General features: G+C 40.1%; 1 protein-coding gene across 2 annotated transcripts; it reads left to right on the top strand.

The window, feature by feature from the left end:
- Positions 1-1,659: 1,659 nt before the first annotated feature.
- Positions 1,660-9,616, top strand: LOC133710970 (palmitoyl-monogalactosyldiacylglycerol delta-7 desaturase, chloroplastic-like). 2 transcript variants are annotated; one of them, XM_062137124.1, is made up of 6 exons: positions 1,660-1,816; positions 1,998-2,316; positions 8,586-8,723; positions 8,791-8,931; positions 9,067-9,173; positions 9,261-9,616. In XM_062137124.1, the coding sequence occupies exons 2-6, from the start codon at positions 2,026-2,028 to the stop codon at positions 9,460-9,462; spliced, it is 879 nt and encodes a 292-aa protein (XP_061993108.1). In that variant the 5' UTR covers positions 1,660-1,816; positions 1,998-2,025; the 3' UTR covers positions 9,463-9,616. The 2 variants fall into 2 exon arrangements, with proteins under 2 accessions (XP_061993108.1, XP_061993109.1); XM_062137125.1 differs by lacking the exon at positions 1,660-1,816 and having other exon boundaries at positions 1,956-2,316.
- The last annotated feature ends 10,426 nt before the right edge of the window (positions 9,617-20,042 follow it).

Genomic DNA, 20,042 nt, shown 5'->3' with positions numbered 1-20,042 from the left:
CGTCTCCTGTACTAGTAAATTTCAACACTTTATCAGCTAACAAAACTTCCTTGTCATCTAGAAAATGCATGACAACACACTAATCAAATTTCATCCACAAATTCTAGCATTTCTACCAGTATTTCTGAACCTAAACTTTGAAGATCGACGAAATTGAAGCAAATTAATGACGAAATTATGAGAATTTGATCACATAGGTGAGATTAGGTACCTTGTTTCTGCAAGATTTTCATCAAGTACGGATTGGAGCGGACGTCAATGTAGTCGTCGTTGAACTGACGGTGAAACGAGGCTTTCCGAGAGACCTTGACTTCCATGAAGGGCTCCTGATCCTCGGGGACGTTGCAGGCCGACAGCCGCATCCTGGTGCCTTGTGCGTCGTCGTTTTGGGATTGCTCTTTGTTTTGTGCAGCAAACGCCGTCGTTTTCAGATTCAGATCCTCCATGGATTGCCATCTGTGGCTTTCGAGCTCGAGTTCTCTTTCTCAGGGCCACCATTTTTGCTCTGTGGGGCTGCTGGAAACTCAGGGGAGAACTCGATGATGAACTGGTATTCAAGCCTCAAAGACCACAGCCCAGAAATCTTCGGAGTTTAATTCCCGCGCAGGGTCAGGCCTCATCCAGAGAAGCAGTCGAACAAGAAACTTGGCAGGAATGAGTCGAGAACAGCCGGAAATGTCGCCGGTGTCCAAGAACACGGCTGCCCGAGACCAAACCGAGAAACCAAGTCATTAAAACCCGATCAAATTCAAAAACTATTTGCACAGGCTTGTTGGGCATGATAAGGAGATGAGATTTCATACCTCAGGTAGCCAAAATGGTGGTCGGAATCGCCGAGAATTGCAGAGCTCGCCGGAGAAGTCTCGGAACTTCCATTCGTCGTTGCTCCTTCTCCGTTCAATGCATTAGTGATCCATAGGCATAGGGACGTAGGCGACGCAGAGACGAAGGGAATGGTGGTTGTGTGCCGTCGTGGGGTGGCTGGACGTCATCCCTCCAGTCGGGTTTCTTTCTCGGGTCGCGGCTGTTGTCCGGGTCAGAGAGCACCGAGCTCTCTCTCTCTCTCTCTCTCTCTCTCTCTCTCTCTTTCTTTTTTGTTTTTGGTCTCTCGATCTCCTTGTTGGAGAGGCCTCCAAGGTCGGCGGTGATGTCTTCTTCGTTCTTGGTCATCTTGGCCAGAGCTCGCGTAGGGACAGGTGTTGTTGGTGAGACCAAAAAATTGGTCTCATAATTTTTTTTTAATTAAAAAAAGAAAAGAAAAGAGTTAGACCGAATTACCCCTCAAAATATGTCACGTGGTTAGTTAGTTAATGCCGTCATGGACAGCGTGTACCATTATTGGGTCGGGCTTCAAACTTGGGGTACCAAAGTGATAGTTTTGCATAGTCGGGTACTGAAGTTATGAGTGGCCCTTAGTTCGGGTACTGTTTGTAAAATTTTCTCTAAATTTATAGAACTTGAAAGTCACTTCTTGCCATGACATTAAATAACATACCTCTAGAATAGGTAACCAATAAATCACATATAGCAATGAGGTATTTAAAATTATATGCCTCTTGACAAGGTGTCAAAAAACACTCATAGAATAAAACAACCAACCTCATAGCCATGAACATCAGTAAATATCATATCCTTGGAATAGGTAACTAATTTAACTCATAGCAATGAGTCTAAGTGTTCAAGCACTCTGTATAAAGGAAGAGATAGTCCCTGCATTCTCTACGTGAAATAGAGTCCTTCCCCATAAACAAAGAGGTCATACTTAGAGATCTGCAGAAGGCAATTGTTCATTTTGCTGACTTCATAGATACTTCAAGTATGTATATTAGTTCTATTAATTCAACTATTTTCTATACAAGACATATATATAAGTGTTCATTGAATTGTGTTTATATATCTATGAATTGATTCTGTGCTTGTTCATGTTACAATATACATATAACACTTATTTATCATACTGATTAAGTTCATCGACTACAAATATATACCTGGCCTAGACTGTAGTGCAGCAACTGATAGCCAGAAATGGGGGGCCTTGTGGTGAGTACTGTGTTGACTCCCTTTGTACAATTTTGGGGGAGATCATGGAATTTGGTAGACATAATTACAGCGGCTACTTCTCTGGCCCTCCACGGCCTCTGTTTGTTTGCTCCGTTTCATTTCACATGGGCTGCCTTTTGGGTAGCCGTCGCACTCCATATTCTCACTGGTTTGGGAGTCACTCTGGGTTTCCATAGGCACCTTGCGCACAAGAGTTTACGGCTTCCCAAATGGCTCGAGTACTTGTTTGCCTATTTCGGGGTTCTCTCACTTCAGGTATGTGCAAGTGCTACTACATGTACGTGATTTTGATGTTTGAGTATTCTTTTGTGTAAAACTAAAATAAGATTGTACTCAATCTAAGAACACAAAATATAATTAAGATTAACATAAGCTTAATATTAAGATGAACAAAATATAAATCATGTATACCAACTTGAATTAGTCATGATAGATCTTCTCCTCTATCCAATCCTGTATGCAACCTTTTATGGGGCAAAGCTTATGAATAGCGTGGTGATTGATAGAGCAGGGATCTAAGACTTTTATGGGCATCACGGACTAGGTACCTCCCATAATGGATTCTTAGTCCTAATTGATGTAGGCCTTTGTCAAACTATTTCATGTACATTGAGGATTACTCTATAATTAAGTAATCAACAATATATACCGTATTCAGTACTGATTATAGATAAAGAGGTCATGGACTCAAATAATTCAAGCACTGTCTAATTACTTATTCTGCAAATAAGGTAGCTAATTTGTTGTGGTCCTTATTGAACATTGATAAGTCCACATTAATTCTTACAGTCTCCCACTTGGACTATCAATGCTCAAACAACAAGAATACTACTGCCTCAGATATAGTAATTATGAAGTGTGCACATAGACAAGCCAAAATCATCAAGCCATCCTTAAACTCAGTCATTCTATGACTAATCACATTAAACTGCAGGAAATCAAACACTTAACTAAGCATCAGCACCCTGCAATTATAATGCAACAATTCACAGAACACAGGAGCTATTCTCTGTACATGAAAACCCAGTTTACTCGGAATAAAATCTGCCATGCAAGTAAACAAATGTATGATCCAATCTTAAGGATTCTTAAATATATAGAATCTGTAACTTAAGGCTTCTAAAGAAGCTTCACACAAATTTCATCAGTCATGTTGTAACTTATCTGCAAAGATCGCTATAATACTGAAATAGCTCATTACTCGAGTAAAATAAATGCAGATAAATTCAACAATGCTAATTAAGTCAGAAATTTGCCAAATACTAAATAGGAACTTCAAAAGGTTAATGTTATTACATCATAAAATTTAATTAAAGTAAATCCTTACAGCAACAAGTTCTAAGAATTATCAAAGTAGTTTAAGTATATCAGAGTACTCCCGCTGTCCAAAAGCATGTCAAACTTTTAGGTACTCTAATAGTCTGCGCATGATTTTATAATTATGCAAGTGCAGAATTCTTGGTAAATGAAGGTAACCAAAAGAGGTACCAATCTTACAACCTCACCTTCATTATCTTCCAGTCCTTTTTATAGCATTCCCTGAAAAAGATTCTACTCCCACTGATCTCTTAAGGTATATGTATTCAGTAAAAGAGCAAAATAAGGCAGATGCAATAAAGTCCAACTCTTAAAACTTCGTTTCTTCAACACATATGAAAGACTACGCTGCATGTCCTTTGATAGATTAATGTGAATGAAAATGCAGCTGGATTAAACAGAAAATATTAAACCATATAACTCAGAGTGTCACTCAGAGGTCAGAACAATTCATGAGAAACAAATGAATTTACATTACCCCTGTCAAATATAGATTAGCTGTAGACAACCTATAAAGGTCCTTACTAATTAGTATATGCAATTTCAATTTCAAGATACTGCAATTATCAACTAGATAGAAACGCAGATGAAATGCAAAAATACACAAGGATAGATTTCGCTACAAGCCTGGTATCTATATCTTGTAATGCAAATGAACTTGTAAATCAAGCACAAAAGTATATTGATTATTTCCACAATTATGACTGATCTTTAAACAATTTTTTTTGTTTTTCATATTTGATCAAATGAAAATAATCACTGTCCATGTTAATTTTATAGCTAACCTTCCACCTGGGAGTAGGGCACAGATTAAATTCTTTAACCAAACCTAATCGAGATTGGAAAACAGAGACAAAAATAGAATTACATATACCTATAGTCCAGTCATGTAGATGATTCTTAGTAATCAATGACTACAACACCTATCATGTAATGTCACTGTTTTTCATATAGCATGATATAAGAATGTTTAAGTTATTACTAGAACAAATTGATATGCTATAACTAGTATAAGCAAATAGGTTAATGTAGTAAGTCTGGTATTTGGACCATGTTAACATATTCTCAATAGAAGTCACATATTATGCATGAATTCTACTACAGGGAATGAGCTTTATTTCCCAAGGCATTAATAAAGGAGAATAATATAAAGTGGTATTCAGTTGGCCAAAAAGACACAAGACCACATGTGATATAATGAAAAATAATCATAAGAGAACATCCCTGTAATTAAATCTGGGACCTAGCTGTTCCAATATGCCTCTAAATTTAGTTCCTTTAATATTTTCTAAACAGAAAGAGAAATACCAAAGACAGACTATATGTAACAAAAATAACAGCACATGTCAGATTTTCAGGGCATTAGAGCAACACACAACTTGTGTCCATCCTTAAACAAGTAAATTTAATAAACTTGCCAATAGCAAAACATTGTTTTTATTTCGTTGAAGTATTTACCAAGGGCTTCTCTTAAATCACATTAATATACAGAGAATGATTCATATGACTCCTAATAATGAGGAAAACTATGACTCATTGTTACAATGTGAATAGATACCAAAATATATTTTCTTTCATAAGTAGTATAATAATGTTTATCGAAAGATTATTATTTGTGGCAGGAAAGGCAATATGATAGAAATTTAAAACAAGTCAATGTTTAAAGATGACTGCACTTATGGCAGTGGCAACTTTGAAGTAGATTTTCATGCAGAGAATGGAAAAGTAAATTTAATCTTGAAAAAACCTTTTCTAAAAAATACCACGAAATAATGAATGCTTTATATGAAGATCCGGGAATTTAAAGTAGTCAAAATAATAAATAAAAGACGCCCAAGATATGTATATATAAGCAACTTAAGTTTAACATCAAGAATCAGATATGCGAGAAATATTTTATCATGAACAAGCTTCAAAGCAAAGCAACACTCTGACATTCAACATACAAACAGTATACCATATACATAACTCAATGAATATATAATTATGTAAACCACCACATCTTGGTTATGTAAGGTATTGTCTGATGTATTATAGATTTTATAACATTAACAACCAAGCAAGCAAAAATGAATGGTTCTTTTTAATTAATGCTCCATGAATAAACCAAAATAAAATAATGTCAACCACGATCAAGCAAAAACCAAACATTTAAAGTCAGCACCATAACTATCCAAGACATTCAAAATGATTGATAAACATAGCTACTATTTTAACTAAGACATATGTAGTATATGCAGCAACTTCAGGAGATAATTACATTTATTTTTCCCTTCAAAGAACCATGAAACCAGTAGCTATTGATGCATGACAAATCTCTTCCCCCAAGGTAAAAAAAAAACAAAAACAGTTATTTTTGAAATCGATGGAATATTCAAACACTGAACTCTTAGTTTCTGCCCCAATTTTACCTCTTGAAAAGAAGATGGAAAAACTTTATGTAATACTTATTGCTGTAACAGATCATTAACAGTTCCTTAAAATTTACCCTAGTTTGAAAATTAAGAACTAGGCATTAAATGGAGAGCCCCAAAGTGCTTCATCGTGTCAGCCTTACCTAGAGTGGCAAAAGGACAATTGACACTACTGAATCACATAACCAAAGACCAAAACTCAACTATAGGTCGGTTAGACGATGTCAACACCTAGGGTGGCAAGAAGAACATCTCTAATGACCTCTGAATGTGAATTTTAATTTTTGTTATGTGCTAATATTGAATTTAAAAGTTGTGAATGTTTAAACCTCCTATGGGGAGCAAAGACACTGGCTTCCAAACTCAATATTACAAGGTATTGGTCCAATACTTATGTTTAATTATAGTCTTCTACATGGGATTGCTATTGACAATACATTATGTAAAAGACTTTAATCAAACCGAACCAAAATTTATGCAGAGTTGTATGTATTTAATTCGAGTTTTATGAAATTGTTCACAAATGATTATTACTGAATTGGGAGAACAAGTAATCAGCTGTTATTAAGCATACAGTGAATCAAACAATGCAAACAGAAGCATCCAGGATCATAAACTCGACAAAATACAAGGATTCAATCAACACAGTTTGTCAAAACCATACATGCCTCACCAAGGTCCTGAAAATTACTTAAAACCAAGACAATTGATCATGTAAAGCATGTAGGAAATCATGATTGAATTACTGCAACTATATAGTTTTGCTTAATTTTGAGATAGGTACGGAAGCGTACCTGGAAGCAAGATTCTCTTGTAACTTGGAAATAGCAACAAAATTAAAGCATACCCACAGCAATAGGCTTCCTCAACCACATTTTCAGCAATAGTTATAGACAAATATAGGCGGAAAAAAAAATGTAAATCGAAATAATTTGTCAGAATAACCATTGTGAAATCGGGTTGGTCTTAGTAAACTCTGTTCTTTTCAGAAAATTCTTTCTTTCTGAACATAAAAGGATCAATCTTTCGTGCAAACTCTTGCATGAAATCAAATCATTAGTTGTACATAAGAGATTTGAATTAAAAAATACTGAGACGTGAGAACTGAGAAGTAACAAATCAATTCAGCATGCACAAAACATTGTAATCCTTTAATCTTGGTTATTTCGGAAAACAACCATTAACAAAATAGACAAAGACAGACTTAAAATCTATTTGGCTACACTTTGCTTCAATTATAAATATCAATTTAGTGGTCCTTTAATTCATACAATTTAGAAAAGGACTCATACTAACACCTTGATGATAAGAAATTTTATACTAATATGAATGGTTGATGATTATGCATTTATGCATACTAGTGAAAAAGACCATGAGGAACAAAACATAAACAATAGAAGGTTAAAGGATGAGATTTTTAAAATTCAGGTCAATCAATCAATTTTCCAATATACTGCAGTATCCTCCATGATTAACATTCAGCATAAAATTGCTCTAAGAGATGAGTTTACTAAAATTGAATATAATGTTTGCATGAAAAACATGTAATTTGATCAATTTAAAGGTCTAAAACGATATGCATAAGTGTCAGTAGTAAAACCATTAAGCCAATTTCAAAAGAAAAGAAAAGAAAATAAAAACTCAGGCATTCAATTATGAAACCACGAAGAAAATAAAACTTTCGAATTTCTCGGAAAAAGGAAAAAGGAGAAACTAGGGATTGGTGGTTAATTAGATGCTGGGAGAACGCATCTTAAGTCAAACCCAATTGACAGAATACATCCATCAAGCTTCAATGAAGAAATATACTGAAGAACTCCAACTTTTCAAGGTTTTGAAAATTTGCCACAAAGATCTCAGACTAAGATTCACAAAACATACCTCAATCGAGTTGCAAAAGTATCTGGAACAAAACCCATAAAACGATTTTGACAAAACAAATCGCAAAACCCTCTGTTCTCTTTTGTACTTCGCGCGCCAGAGAAAGAAAGAACTTTTTTTTTTTTTTTTTTTTTAAGACCAAAGACCAAAGGTTTTTGGGTTTTGATTAAAAAACCTGGTTTGACCCATTAAAGACGGGTCGACCCTCTACACTTTTGTTTTCAAATAATCTGCAGCACTTTTTTTTTTTTTTTTTAAACACATGCTCTTCCCCCTCTTTCAAAAAAAAACAAAAACAAAAAAAAAGTTCAATCGGTCCAAAACATTTTGATTCTTAATTGAGCACAAAAGGCTCTGATACCAAATGTAAAACTAAAATAAGATTGTACTCAATCTAAGAACACAAAATATAATTAAGATTAACATAAGCTTAATATTAAGATGAACAAAATATAAATCATGTATACCAACTTGAATTAGTCATGATAGATCTTCTCCTCTATCCAATCCTGTATGCAACCTTTTATGGGGCAAAGCTTATGAATAGCGTGGTGATTGATAGAGCAGGGATCTAAGACTTTTATAGGCATCACGGACTAGGTACCTCCCATAAAGGATTCTTAGTCCTAATTGATGTAGGCCTTTGTCAAACTATTTCATGTACATTTAGGATTACTCTATAATTAAGTAATCAACAATATATACCGTATTCAGTACTGATTATAGATAAAGAGGTCATGGACTCAAATAATTCAAGCACTGTCTAATTACTTATTCTGCAAATAAGGTAGCTAATTTATTGTGGTCCTTATTGAACATTGATAAGTCCACATTAATTCTTACATTTTGTTCTTTTACTAGACAAAAGAATAAAATGGTGTTTGTTGTTTTATTTCGATGGTTTATTTGCAGGGAAGTCCGATAGAATGGGTGAGCACACACCGATACCATCACCAGTTTACATACACAAAGAAAGACCCTCACAGCCCCTTGAAGGGTTTCTGGTTTAGTCATATGGGTTGGATCCTTGATAGCACTTCTCGGCGAAAAGTAAGAAGGAATTAATTAAGGATTACATTTTAATATGAATTGAAATTAATGTTATGAGTTTTGTCAGAATGGAGGATTGAAGAACGTTGAGGATATGAAGAAGCAGTGGTTCTATAGATTTCTTCATCGTACATTCGTTTTACACGTAATTGTTTCTGGAGCTTTGCTTTATGCCCTAGGTGGACTACCTTTCTTTATTTGGGGAATGGTGCGTACTAAATTGCAATTCATCACGTACTTCACCATTTGTATATATGGCTCGAATCCGTAGTCCATTCTATTTCGGATAGAAACAGTTGAAAATCAAATACAATTTATCATTATGATTAATGAATGATTGCAGGGAGTGAGGACGGTATATGTTTTCCACCTCACCTTGCTAGTAAACTCGGCCGGTCACATCTGGGGAAAACAAGTATGGAACACCGGCGACCTGTCAAAGAACAATTGGTATGGATTTAGTCGATCTCGCTCCCTACATTTAGATTAATCAACGACTACTAATTGGGACATATATCATTTTGTTTTGTTTAACAGGTTGTTGGGATGGATCGCACTCGGAGAAGGGTGGCACAACAACCATCATGCATTTGAATACTCAGCTCGACAAGGTCTGGAATGGTGGCAAGTCGACTTGACTTGGTATGTAATCACAGCTCTTCAAGCAATTGGGTTGGCAACTGACGTCAAAGTTCCCACTGAATCTCAGATGCGTCGCAAAGCCCTCAAGAAATATTGAATTGAATACCAACAATTATGTTAGCTATTTGCATGCAATAATTTCATGCAATCGCGTACGTACGTGGTAGATGCATGTATGTCTTAATTAGTAGTGTACTAGTGTATGGTGATGAACTATGTATGAACAGGACATTAAATTAATAGAACTTGAAAGTCACGCTTACTACCTTATAGTTATGACATTAAATAAGTAAATAACATACTTCTAAAATAGGTGACCAATAAATCACATAGAAATGCGGTATCTAAAACTATATACCTATTGACAATGTATGGGAAAAAACTCATAGCTTAAATGAACCTAACTCAAAACTATGAGCATCACTAAATATCATACCTTTGAAATATGTAACCAATGAAACTCTTAGCATAAAATATAAATAAAATAAAAAAAAGTCAGTAGGCATTAAATTATTAGAACTTCAAAGTCACGCCTACTACCTTAATAACAAACATTAAACATACATTATAGCTATGATATTAAATAAGAGCAACTCCAACAGCTTCCCCATATTTTAGTTTTTCTCTATTTTAGGGAAAAACGAGCCTCTTTTGCTCCAACAGATTCCCTATAACTTTCTCCATTTTAGGGAAAGTGAGGAGAGAGAAAACAAAATTCCCTAAATTTACAGCAATCTCTAAAATTTTAAGGAAGAATTTGGAGATTTTAGAGATTGCTGTAAATTAGGGAATCTGTTGGAGTTGAAGAAGAAAAATTGCTTAAAGCTTTGACTTTTGCTTCCCTATAATACAAAAATTATAGAGAAGCTGTTGGAGTTGCTCTAACAAACCTCTAGAATAGGTTAAACTCTTTATTTTAGATAGCGTGTTTAACTTTATTTACATATTAGCAGCTGCACCGGACTCTTAAATGGCTCTCAATTTTAGTTATCTGGTTCCTAAATATAGTGTGAGATAGGTGAAGCCTAAGACTAAAAGAAATAAAGTTATGATCAAAAGCCTAAGCCTGCCGCGGGTGCAAGCCTTAAAAAACCCCTAACCCTATCTCGCTCTTTGTGCGTGCTTTTCCAATGAGTTCCAACGATGACGTCGCAGCTAGTTTCGCTACCTCGTTGATGCTGGTTGATGGTGCTGGTTAGATCGACATTAGCCGTCTGGCAGGAGGCACGACCAAGAGCTCTTCTCTTGCTTATTTGATTTCCTTGGCAAGGTGCTTAAACATAAGGAGGTGAATCTCAAAACCTACGCAACCATCTCTGGCGTATCTGGGTATTGGAGAAGAATTTCTAGGTGCAGAAGAAGCCTCAAAACACATTGCTCTTATCATTTGATGATTGTGCGACAAGTGCAAGGTTCTCCGTGGTGGTCCTTATAATTATTTTTAGAGTTCCGATGATTTTGTTAGTGTTTCTGTTGGTCTTTGAGGGTTGGGTCGGACCAATAGAATCCTAAGATGGGTCCCGAGTCTCTCCACTAAGTTGCCAGATGTCGAGTGTCCTGCAAAATCAAGAGGCGTCACGAGGTAGACCGGGTGTGCCGACCTATAATCCTTCGATGCCTAAGTCAGTATCAGGAATGATGTTGACAACTGGGAGAGAGAGATAGTGGTGACATACTTGATATGGAAGTGGAGGCGTCTTATATAGCCTGTTTTGGGATTGGAGATTTACCCATTTTAGATATGTGGGAGAAAGTGCATTCCCCAAAAGTGGCAAATGAGTTTTGCACGTTTTGGGAAATGGGAACAGGAGCCTGTCAGGGGGTCTAGCGCCCAGCGTGCGTGTGAGCTCAGTGTCATGCAGAGGGGGGGGGGGCTCAGCGTCCTCAATCTGGGCGTGTTTGGTCGTATTACTAGTGTTCGACCCTTGTTTTCAAGGTTAGCGAGCCACAATCTTTGATATTTACACCTGGAAGCTAGGTGGTATGAACAAGTCCCCGATCAAGAGTTCTCTCGGGTGGGGAATTTGTTTCTTGTGTAAATGTCAAAGTAAGGCGAGCTGCTCATGGAGAAAGATACCTACTCCGATCCCCTTGTGTCAGTCGTGGGTGGACACGTGGCAGGATCTAGGGCTGTTGTCCTTTTCATCCAATGGCTAGGATTAACTCGGCTTCTGTTATATAAAGGATAGAGAGAGAGAATTCTGGCCATTTTCCTTCTTGGTTGATTTCTAGAGAAAGGGAGGAGAGGAAGAATAAGAGTGTTTCTGTGGAGTTTGCCAGAGGAGTCCTTCCTTCTTGGATGCTCGCTGGTTCGTTGGATTTTCCTACGATTTCGATTGTTTTTTCCAGTCTCATCCATCAAAACAGGTATGATTTTCTTTTCCCTCTGGTTTTTGTGTTTTCGTTTTTCCGTTTGGTTCTGTTGTTGTTTCTGGGTAGGAGTGTGTATACAGTTTCGACCGCCTTTGTGTTCTGGGTTGTGAGAGTGATGGCGCCGCTTTGAATGGTGGTTTCTGGTGGACTAGGTTTTGTGGCTCCAAGAAACGGTTTTTATTTTGGATTTGAAATTTGTTGTGGACTGATGTTTGAGGGTAGAGGGTGGGTGTTATTGACTTTTGACTAACTCTAGTGAGCTTTTGGCAGTATTATGGCACGTATGAAGCGCGTAGGTCAGGAAGGGTATCTGGTGTGGGATCTTCAGGTGAGGCCGAAGGGAGAGTCGACCCTCAGGATAAGGTGATCAAGGGGCAAGTTGGGCCAGGAGTTGAGGCTTTTGTTGAAGGATCTTCTGGAACCGAGGGTTCTACCCCTACGGATAGCTCTAGTGAGGAGGAGTTGACATTAGAGATTGATGGCCGAGGTAGAATTTTTCTGGGTTTCAGGGATGCTGTTGTTGGTATAGATCAGCCGGGGCCGAGCATGACTCAAGGGGAGATCGATGCTCTAAGGCGGAATTGGAAGATCTCCGATCATGTGGAATTACAGCCCATAGAGGAAGACCAGTGGACTAGTCATCCCCATGCTGGTTGGACCTTGTTTTATTTGTACCAGCTCGGTTGTGGTTTATGCTTTCCCATTTCTTGGCGGCTACAATACCTGCTTTACTATTTGAACATAGCCATCGGGCAGTTAACCCCCAATGCGTGCCCGTAGGGTTCTGACAGACGTGATACTGCTGTGGAAAATGTGTGGCCTTAACTGTCCTACATACCACGAGTTTAATGCCATTTACAGGCTTTAGTATTGGAAGAAGTATATGGGGTGTGTTACTTTGAAGCCTCAGAAATATGGGTCCCTTGTTGAGGATCTCATTACCAATATCAGCCTTTCGTGGGTGAAGAAACCATGCTTTGTTAGTGGGCACTGGCAGCGGCCGAATCAGGGTTTCAAGGCACCTTCTCGGTTTCAACCCATTAGTGAGTATTATGATCCCAGTTATTTGTAGGGAATTTTATGTGTCGAGTGTGCTAATTGTGTTCTTGATATAGGGGAATAGCCTTTTTCCCTTAGAGTATGTTTGGATGAGGGAAAATATGATGGAATTTAATTGAAAATAAGGATTTCATAATTCCTACAAGCTAATTCCCTCGTTTGGCATTATCAAAATGGAAATTTTAAATTTCTCTGTGGAAAAAAACGAAGGAATTCATCATTTAAATTCCCCACTTCAATTTCCACCAAAATAGGTGTCATTTACGAATTCATTTGCAGTATTCAATTTCCATTTCCAAAACAAGGTTTTTTTCTATTTTATTTTTTTATTTGTTTTAAACTTTCTTAATTTATTACACATTTCAAATCCTAAATAGATACAACCTAACAACAGAAATTGTAATCAATGGAATTTTAGATTGATGGAGTTAAAGATTCCATCATTTATAAATTCCTATGGATTTCATAATTTTCTCATCCAAACGCACCGTTAGTGAACTTAAGAGGAAGCGCCTGCTTAGGGTGATTTGTAAATTCCCTGTCAGCAAGAGGGGGTGTATAGGTTGTGCAGGTTACAAGTATATGCTAGATGGAAGTTGGCGAGGGTTCCTGGTGAGGATTAATTGTTGCTCTTTTGCACTCGTGTCATTGCTGCTATTGATCTGTTGTGTGTCTTGCAGTGAATATGGCAGGTGAGGGTAGCAACACGAGCACTACATCATTCGCCAAAACCGCTACTAGTGTGATATTGGCCGAGTTGGAGCGCGAGTCGCAGGCGGCTTGCTGAGCTGATGTTGACCTCAGGACGCGTGAGGCTATTGACAGGGATCACGTCATGGACTTCTCCATAGAGTTTCCCCTATATGGTGGTGTCCCCGATGGTGTTGCAGAGTTGCTTGGGCTCGACACTGGTGTTGGAGCTGAGAAGGGTCGTGTCGAGGGGGTCGTGGAACGTCAGGGTGAGCAAGTCCCCCCAGTCACTGTTTCGGAATTGCAGCCGGCTCTTATTGTTAGGGAGGGAGAGAGTGTTCCGGTGTTGGAGGTGCTTATGGTAGACTTGTCGGTGCATACTGCTGGTGATGTGCGTGAAGAGGCACTTGGTAATAATGTGTGCAAGGAGGCGCCTCCAGATAATGTTCGAGCTGAGAAAACCTCTGGTGAAAATGAGGTGGCGAGCCAACCTGCTCCCAATGTTAATGCTGTAGTGGCTACTAATTTTGGGCGTACTTTTGGTCAGGCTCACCAGGTTGTTGCTTCCAAATGTGTGGGCCCTATGGCATAGTCTCTAACCCCCTCGGTGTCTGATGCCGGAGCCAATAGTGATGATCTCCCAAGAAGAGGAAGGGTAGTGGTGTTCATCTTGGGCATCCTGCCATGGGCTTGTCATTGAACCCTTGGCTTAAGAAGAAGGCTTTCCAGGCCGACAATCAAGGGGGAAAATCCAAGTCCCACTCCAGTGGGGGATCCCGACATTCTTGAGCCGAGGTTGCTGGAAATTTGACTCAGGCGCTAGGGGAAATTGGGGTTGGTGAGAGTTATATGCCGGCCATGGTGGTTGATCTACGTTGTATTCACCGTGATGGTGACCGCATTAACCGAGGTGATCTTGTTGCTAATGTGGAGGACTCTCGTTAGAGTTTGATGCTGGTGAGTAGTGTTTCATTTGTATTGTCTTACTGGCTCCATGTTTATTTGTTATTGTTGTAACTGCCTCAGTTTCCTCTTGTTTGTAGGCTGCACACCTCGTGTATGCCTCTATCGATGGTTTAATTCACTATCAAGCTTCAAAGATTACTCGCTTGGACGCCACCCTAGAGGCGGAGAGGACGAGGGTTGACAAGATGCAACAGGTCCTGATTATGACCTCGAGCGGCAGGAGGAGTTGCAATGAGCCATTGATGAGGGTGTTGAGAGGAGGCTCCAACTCGAGCGAGACCTGTTTATAGCTCAAGAGTCTAGGCATGGGCTGGATTGGGCCCTGGCCCAATAGCGTGGTTCGAGGCAGGATGTTGTGAGACAAATGCGCTCAGAAAACTCTGCCCTGCAGTTAAGTAATGAGCAATTGGAAGATGTTGTGAGACAGTACAGCGGGTTAAGAACTGAGCTTGATCAATTCGCCATTCAGCTCGCCGAGTATGAGATCCGGGTTGAAGAGCGAGATGCGGACTTAGCTGCTTTAGCCCCTTTGGCTACTAAATTGGAGGCCGAGGTGAATCGACTCAGGACCTTTGAGCGCCAATCGCTCGAAAGGGGTGCCAAGGTTGAGCATCTTAACGCAGAGTTGGCGAGAACGAGGGCGCAGTTGGAGGAATCAGAGAGAAGTAGGCAGATCTTGTTTGATAATTGCATGGAGCTAAGAAAAGAGCGTGATTTGAGCAGTAACGCTATACTTCGTGCTAGGAGGGAGGGCGCTGATCGGTAGGTGAGTACATATGAGCGATCGCCGGCCTTCTCCACGAAGATGAAGCAAGCGTTGGACCAGGGGTGCACACATTGGACCAAGATGGCCATCGCGAGGGGCTGGGTGGATAATAAGAAGATGACTCGGGATCTACAAGCTGACCGAGCTGTCGAGAGCGAGGCCAAAGCGGTACACAGGAAGCTGCGGGTCCCGAAGATGTACACAGATTGATGAAAATGCCCCCACCCGCTACTGTTGCTCAGCCAGTCGAGGAGCCCAAGGATGAGAGGTTTCAAGAGCCTGCTGTCGAGGTTGAGCCAAGCGATCCTGAGGGGTCTGGTCCTAGCACCGAGCAGTGAGAGATGCTCTGTTAGATTTATTTAAGAATTTATGTTTTGCTTTTCCCGTTTTCTCTTTTGTGATGTAAAGGATATTTGGGGATTTTGGCACTTTCAGCTAATTTTTGTTTTGTGATGTGACTTGGTGATGTGGATGTTGTTTGAAACGGTCTACCCTTAATTTGTGAATTCATTTTGGAGATTTGGAAAGTCATAGCTTTATCCTCGTAATTGCTGTCATTTTATCTCTTTTTCTGTTGTGCTTTTATTGCTCTTTTAATATTTTTGAATGTTGGTAAACGCATGCGCTTTTCTTGCAATAAATGTCGCTTTACTCGAGCCAATGGGTGACGATCTGGGCAGTGGGGTTTGCCCTATAAATAGAAGCATTGGGGGTGACGGGAGAGCACGACAAACATAAGAATGTGTGCGTCTCTGTTTTTCCTCCTTGTGTTCCTTTTGCTTCTGAAATCTAGGTTTTTAAAGATAGGCATTTGAGTCTGGTTGCGAAATCTCAAACTTGGATTGAGTCTGGTGACAAAATCTCAGGCACGCTCATCTTCAGTATCCCACTAGAGTTGGGCCCATAGCGCTTGTGGGTTGAAGTTCTTGAGCTGCTACTGCAAGAGGTGGAGCTGAAGAGGGCCTAATTGCGACCATGGTCCCCAGTGCTGCCGCGATGGCAGGGCGGATGTTGGTGGTTACAACGGAGGCGGTGGTGAACGTTATAGTCATTGTGGGCGATGTGTGTGTCTTTGTCCTCTGTGATGGTGTTAAGGCAGAGTGGTACCAACCTTCCTGTGCTTCGGTGTTCTAACGTTGGCTGTCGGGTTGAATCTTCTCAAGTTCAGATGGCGGCGTGCTCTTTTGTGCCTCAGGATCGGCCTGGTGTGGTGTGTGTTATTCGACCTTAGCATCTGGATTGCCAAAGATAGTTCGATACCTCGGGATCGATTGTGTCAGATGTAGTTAATTAGTATTACCCTTTAATTGGGGTATTTCATCTCCAATTGTACAAAAAGAAAGTGAAATGAAAATTTGTGATTTTGTAAGATTTGGCTGTTTTGTACGTCTACGTTTAGCCTGTATGTTTAAGCGCTGTTATAATGTCTACTTGTCAGCAGGGGCTCGTTGTTGAGCTTTTGCTGTGACGCCGAGCTGGTATAGGTTAGCTATGTCAGCTAGGTCATATAGAGTCCACACAGGGCCATGATGGCTATAGATAAACTATTTTCTTGCCAATCATGGGGTGTGGCTCATCTGCTAGTTTGGCTTGATTAAGGCCGTGTTAGCATTGTTCTCATGTGTTAAGTATGCGTCTCGTTACTGGGATGGTGCATGCCATATTAGTTTAGCGATTTTAGTTATTGTAAAGCCGAAGTAGGCTGTCAACTGAAGCGTTTGTGGCTATCGGTGTGTGGCACTTGCTGGTAAGGTCGTAAGCCTTGTCAACAGAGTGCCAATTGTTTAAAATTGAGTCGAGTGTGACTGTGATGTGTAATGAAATGTTGTTTGGTAGTAATCATGTATGTAGTACTAGAGGAAATTCCATTAGTAGCTTCCGAGGACAAAGAAAGTACATAGCAAATTAAAATTGAAAAGGCGAAATGACATGTCAATATAGGCTTCCTGAGGCTGACTGTTAGGAGAGTGGCGAGTCTAGAGAGTGCAGAGGACCTCTGGTAGTTTTAAGGCCCACATGCCCTTGGTTTCATCCAGTCTATTCTTGAGATTTTGCTTTATTATCTGGTTAATTGCCTTGACCTGACCATTTGTCTATGGGTGGGTTGGGGAGACGTAAAGGATCTTGGTTCCATATTTGTCAACAAACGTCATGAGTTGGTCGTTGTGGAATTGGGCTCCATTGTCTATGATTATGGTTTCTGGGATGCCGAAGCTTGTGAAGATGTTCCTCCAGAGGAAGCTAACTACCTTAGCCACTGTGATTGTTGCCAATGCCTCTGCCTCGACCCACTTCGAGTTGTAGTCCACTGCTACAATGGCAAATTTTAGTTAGCCTAGTGCTGTTGGAAATTTACCGATGAAATCGAGGCCCAATTGACAGAAGACCCATGGAGCTATGATAATGGACAATGGTACCAAGGGTGCCAGAGGGGAGTTTGCGAACTGGTGGTATTTCAAGTAGGATTGTGAAACATGCTTGGCGTCCTTCCCAAGTGTGGGCCAATAGTATCTTGTTGGCAAAGCCTTGTATGCTAGGTTTCTGGAACCCGAGTGGTTTGCACATACGCCCCCATGCAGGGACTATAGAACTCTCTTGCCTTCTTCCTCAGTAATGCACTTCAAATTAGGGAAAGACTGTCCATTCCTGTACAATTTGCCATCTCTGAGTGTGTAAAGTGTGGCTCGTCTCTTGAGCCTTGTGACTGCTACCTTGTCAGCAGGCAGTGTGCCCTTCTGTTGATGCGGTGTCACTGGTGTCGCCATCTATAGGAATGGATGACTATGTGGGCTACCATCTCAGAACTCATGTACCTGCCAACCATGAATAGAGGTCAGAGGGAAGACCGGTTAGCCCGCTAACAGGTCTTCAACTCTCAGCTAACCGGTCTTCAACTCTCTGATGCTTAAGTCAGGTACATGTAAGAATGTAAACAATGTAGGAGTAAGTGCAAAATGGTAGCTTACCTTGAATGAGAGGAGATGCATGTATTTATAGTATAGGTTAAGGCTTGTCACCATTTCCTTTTCCCATGTGGGACTAGATGTGGCTACCAAAGTTGGTAAAGTGAGGCTAGCATGTGTGTTGGGCCCTGGACCCACCTTGTAGAGTAAGGACTCAAGCCTCTTTTAGTGGCCATTTAGTAGTATATTTCCGGTGTTTGCACCTCTTTGCCCATGTAGCATCAACAAGTCCCCCAAGTCCCCAGTCAAGAGTCCTCTTGGGTGGGGAATTTATTTACTGGCAAACATCAAGAGTGTACGGCGAAATGGCCACCGGGAGCTTTCTTCCGTGGGGCCTACCGCCTGCTAGGCATGACATCAAATTGGGGTGATTTTCCCGTTCTCACGCCTGAAGGTAGCGATACTAGTGTGTTTGTATGCCATAGGCGAGTGGAGATGGTGTATATGAGTTGCATGTGTGAGTACGCATTGTATTTTGGTTACATGAAATGAAACAGGAGAGGTTACTTATTTTGTTTATTCGCCGGGAGTATTCTCATCCTCTATTAATGAAGTTAGGAAAGCGAATAGATAAAATATAATTGGTAATCCCGTTCATTTCAAACTGCCGATGGCAGGAACAAAATACAATTGGGTGCTCAAAGGAGTAACAAGGAAATAAAATAAGGAGAAACTAGATAGTTTGTCCCGGTGTGTTGCTCCCATGTGACCTTTGATTGGTGCCAGTGTGTATGTATACCTTAGGCGTATGTGGCCCCTGAGTAGTATCAGCCACATGCTCTAACCAATTGAGCTATTCCAGCTTGTTAATTTGTTCAGATGTTGCATGTATTTTATGCTTGACATGACACTATGGAGGTATTACCGTTTTGGCATGCACTGGAAGTGTTTAGTTTACTCCATCGGTATGCCTAAAGACTTAGGGGGTTATTATTTATTTGAGTAGTCCTCCCGTGTCATAAAAAAATGCAGGTAACACAATACAAGTAGAATCCCAAGGGAAGAGTAGGTGGCTATGTATAACCAAAGTAAAACGATTGGAATATGATTTACAAGAGATGTCCCGGCGAGAGCATGTGGTACTCATAGAAGTGAGGTCCCGGAGGGATTGCATAATAAGGCTGTTAGTGAACCGAAAGAAATTGCCATAGGCAAGTGATTCTGGTAGGATCTTGTGGTGAATAAAATGGCGAAAATACCTTATCTGTGGTTGCATCTAGAGTGCCACTAGATTACCTACGTACCCTTGGTGGGATCAAACCGATCGTAGTTCTGTAATTTGTAGGAGTTATGATTTTTCTGATTTTTCCCCTGAGGTGGCTGAGGCATGGCCATTGACACTTAGATGTGCCATTGAGGCCTGAGCGTATATCTCAAAGGGTGTTGGTGAGGCATGAGTGTCAAGCTCAGCGGGTGCCACTAAGGTACGAGCATGAAGCTTTAAGAGTGCCGGTGAGGCATTATAACGTCCTGAACCTGAATTTATCGGTTTACTAGTCATTTGGACGGTAAATGACAATTACTTTCACTTTTTACTTTGTTTCGATGCTTTTAGTGGTTCTAAAAGTTGACTTTTTGTTCGGGTCAAAATTTGATAAAACTTTCTTCAGGAAAATCGTAGAGGACGTTAAACCGAGCTCGTGCATATGTGGTACGTAAAAATCGGAGTTCGTATGCGAAAGTTATCGCCAAAATATTAAAGTTACTGTTCATGGTAATTTGTCTATAAATAGCCGAGTTACTGTGGTAAGTTTCCATTTTCGGAAACTTACCGAGCTCTCTCTTTTCTCTCCCCGGTTCCCTCTCCCTCTCCGACCTCTACACCTTCTTCCGGCCATAACTCCTCCATCCGGCGACAGA

Source organism: Rosa rugosa, chromosome 5, assembly GCF_958449725.1.
Source record: "Rosa rugosa chromosome 5, drRosRugo1.1, whole genome shotgun sequence".
Taxonomy (NCBI): domain Eukaryota; kingdom Viridiplantae; phylum Streptophyta; class Magnoliopsida; order Rosales; family Rosaceae; genus Rosa; species Rosa rugosa.
The sequence above is the reverse complement of the archived record's forward strand: the minus strand, read 5'-3'. Positions and strand labels throughout refer to the sequence as shown.